This window comes from Glycine max, chromosome 2 (genome assembly GCF_000004515.6).
Source record: "Glycine max cultivar Williams 82 chromosome 2, Glycine_max_v4.0, whole genome shotgun sequence".
NCBI lineage: Eukaryota > Viridiplantae > Streptophyta > Magnoliopsida > Fabales > Fabaceae > Glycine > Glycine max.
The window spans coordinates 45,219,678-45,223,279 of NC_016089.4; the positions used below are offsets into that span (position 1 = coordinate 45,219,678).

At 30.5% G+C, this 3,602-nt stretch overlaps 1 protein-coding gene across 1 annotated transcript; it reads right to left on the reverse strand.

Annotated features, from left to right (window-relative positions):
• Positions 1-2,287: 2,287 nt before the first annotated feature.
• LOC100796491 (probable calcium-binding protein CML18) lies at positions 2,288-3,142 on the reverse strand. Its single transcript, XM_003519288.5, has one exon. The coding sequence runs from the start codon at positions 3,025-3,027 to the stop codon at positions 2,602-2,604; it is 426 nt and encodes a 141-aa protein (XP_003519336.1). The 5' UTR covers positions 3,028-3,142; the 3' UTR covers positions 2,288-2,601.
• Between the last annotated feature and the right edge of the window lie 460 nt (positions 3,143-3,602).

Genomic DNA, 3,602 nt, shown 5'->3' on the forward strand with positions numbered 1-3,602 from the left:
CAGGGCGGCCCTTTCGGACTTGTATGTTGTCAATTTCATAAAAAAAATAACTTTATAATAAAAATGATCAACAAAAAATTTTAAGATATAAAGTTGTTTTAGTACATAACTTTATAAAAACAATTTTATATCACAATTTTAATTTAAATATCAAATGAAACAAACATTAAAAATTAAATCACAACGTTTTTAATATTTACTATACATTTTTTTATCCTTTTTAATAGTATTATATTGAATTTTAAAATATGTAAAACATTCCATTGAATTTAATAATTTAAAATTAATGTTATAAAGACTTCTCAACGACTTTAAATTGACTTGCTAGTAGTGATGTCAATGTTTCGGCATTTCCTAGGCAATTACCATTGTTTTTTTTTTAAGTCTTTTTCCAATTCTATAATGATAAACGAATTTTGTAGAAGACTATTTTGAAAGTTTAATAAATTAATAAACAAAAATTTGATATTCATAAGATAATTATCTAATTTTACGTGGTGTTTATAACGTACGGCTTCAACATTGGACGACAGCAAATTACATAAAATAATAATAAGATATTGATTTTGTACTTTTATTATTGTTATCACCGTTATGTAAAATCTATTTATGTAAAATTTGTTTAAGAAATGAAATTTTTATAATTTTGATGAACTTGTCTTGAAGGAAAAATAAGAGTGCATTTAAAAATCGATTAATATGTGAAATAAAATCGAAAAGTTAAATATATTATCAAAAGAATTTATTTTGATAGAAATCAATGTTTTCTACTACTCTATTTGAAACAAGTGGATTTGGAAAACGTCAAAAAACAATATCATTTTTGAAATTTAAAATATAAGTGGAAACAATCATGAAAGAAGTCATGTGAAGTTGTCAAATAATAGAATTTGACTATTAATGTTCCAACTTTGTAAATAGTCCTTTAATTACTCATTTTTAGTTAATTGAATCATTATCATTTAATTTTTTTTAATATTGATAATATCACAAATTAATTACTAATTTAAAAGAGTACCTTATATGTATCCATTCTCATTTGAATGAATTCATATTTTTTTATTTTACTATAACTTTCTAAATCCTTCAACTTTTCTCATCTCCATTTCTTCTAAATATATTTTTTCTTAATCTCTAATGATTATCAAAACTAACTTTTAAATCGAAAATCCTATTATAAAATTTATTTTGGAACCATATTACAAATCATTATACAATACAATTATAATTATTTATGGATATTTTTATCAAAATTATTATCAATATATATATATATATATATATATATATATATATATATATATATATATTAAGTATTAGACAATTCTCTAATAAGTTAAAAACTATAAAATTAATTGTTTGATTAAAAAAAACTTATAATAAAAAATAAATTATATATTTCATCTTAAAATATTTATTTGTTAATAAAATAATTTAGTAAAAATTATTCAATTATAATAATACGAATAGATATAATTTTCACCATTAATAATATGGCTATAAGTACAACATATATATTATTCTATAAGTATATAGTTTTTAATATGTTAACATAGTTTGAGTAAATTACAAACACTTTTCAATTTCGTCTAATAAAATTCAAATGACACCCGTACATTTTTTTCTACGATAATTTCTGTTAATTAAACGTATTAGGCTGACACTTCTTCATGTTAGTCAATTTGGACTTTTCTCAGTTTCTATAACACCAACGACCTCCTCATAATTACACAAAAAGAGTACTTATTAGGTGTGGACTAAAACCCCCTGAGGGGATAAATACAAACCTACAATCCCCGGAAAATGAAAGATATTACTAATTGTTATTAAACTTCCTATTTTGACGCGCAAACCCAACCCACCCAATTCAAGTCAATTCAAAGTCAACCACGCGTTGAGCTCAGCAGCAACCATCACCATTCACCACCACTCCCTTCAGACCATAACGTGACGCAATGAACTGTTCATAATGACCAAAACAAACCATTCACGCGTTTTCCGTTTATTAATTATTCATCGGAATTCCAAGTTGCAGATAACGCGCACAGTGACAACACAACACCAACCAACCAACCAATCGTTTATAACATTTCATCCACGTCATTCATCACACACAACTACTACTCGTTACGAAAACACTACACGCTACGACTTTTCCTCTTTCTGTTTTCTGATACTACGTTGAGAAACAAAAATATCTTACAGTATATTAATTTCGAATTTGCAAATCGTGCAAAACATCTGTCAGAAAATTAAAACAAAACAAAAAATATCGCAGTGCATGAAATTGAGAATCAGTAATCATATTCATGAGTTTTAGTGACAAAGGAATTAAGAAAAAACAAGCAAGAATTATCATCATATGTATAACTACAGAACTGAGTCCTACAAATTCTACTAACCCTACTTCTTCGTTCTTCAATCTTCAATTCCTAATCTAACACCTAAAGCCACATGTCACGCTAGAGAATGTACAGAAAAGATGTTAATAACTACTTTATGTGCAGGTCTTAGTTCTTTCTAACCTAACATGAAGATGCGTAAACGTACGTACGTACCTTTTAAAAATGAACTTATTATTGATTATTGATTCAAACCTAATTAAGAGCGAGTCATCATCTTCTTGAATTCCTCGAAGTTAACGTTGCCGTCGCCGTCAGCGTCGACGTTGCTGATCATTCTCCGGCAATCGCTGAGGGAGCACTTCTCGCCTAGATTCCGGAGCACGTCGTGCAACTCCTTCGCGGAGATGAGGCCGTTCTTGTCGACGTCGTAGAGATCGAACGCGTCGCGGAGCTCCTTCGAGTCGTCCTTTCCGGCACCGCCATTGCAGTGAAAATCCGCGAACTCCTTGAGGTCGATGAAACCGTCGCCGTTCTGGTCGAGCTCCTCCATCATGCGTTTCAACTCCTCGTCCGTCGTTTTGGATCCGAGGGCCGCGAGCATGTCCTTCAGCTCCGTTACCGAGATTTTTCCGTCGCCGTTCTTGTCGAACTTGTTGAAGATCTGCCGCACCTCGACGTCCATGATCAAAAAGAGAATGAGAAACGAAGATGAAAAATCTCAGGGTCTCGAGTGCGTTAGGGTTTTTTTTTTCTTTTTTCGTTCTCACGCAAATTGGAACGTCGTTAATTATGGTGTTAGTTGTTGTATTTATAGTGCGCCGTTTCTTTCACGCGGTTTCTTACTTAACGCGTTAATTGGGGCCGTGGTGGGTTGGTCAACGGCAATTGAGTGTAGTGACGACAAGGGAACCATGATGTGACCGTTGGCCAATAGTGTTTCGATGGATGCGTATCAGTACACGTGATGGTCCTGACGGAATGCACGAGAAGATCGTTTGTGTGGGAAGAGTGAAAAAAAAAAAAACAAGAATTTTGGTACTCCATGTCCATGGTATATTGGTATTTAAAAGGTTATCTTTGGTAATTAAATTTAGAAAAAGGGTAATTTGTTTCTATATTAAAAGTATTAACAAAGGAAATAAAACAAATAATATTTATTACAAAATTAAAATGATTACTAATTGAGTTTTTTTTTGTTGTTGTAAATTTACTTAAGAGGAGACAAATTCCTCCAAGGATAACTCTAAGGAGAAGTTT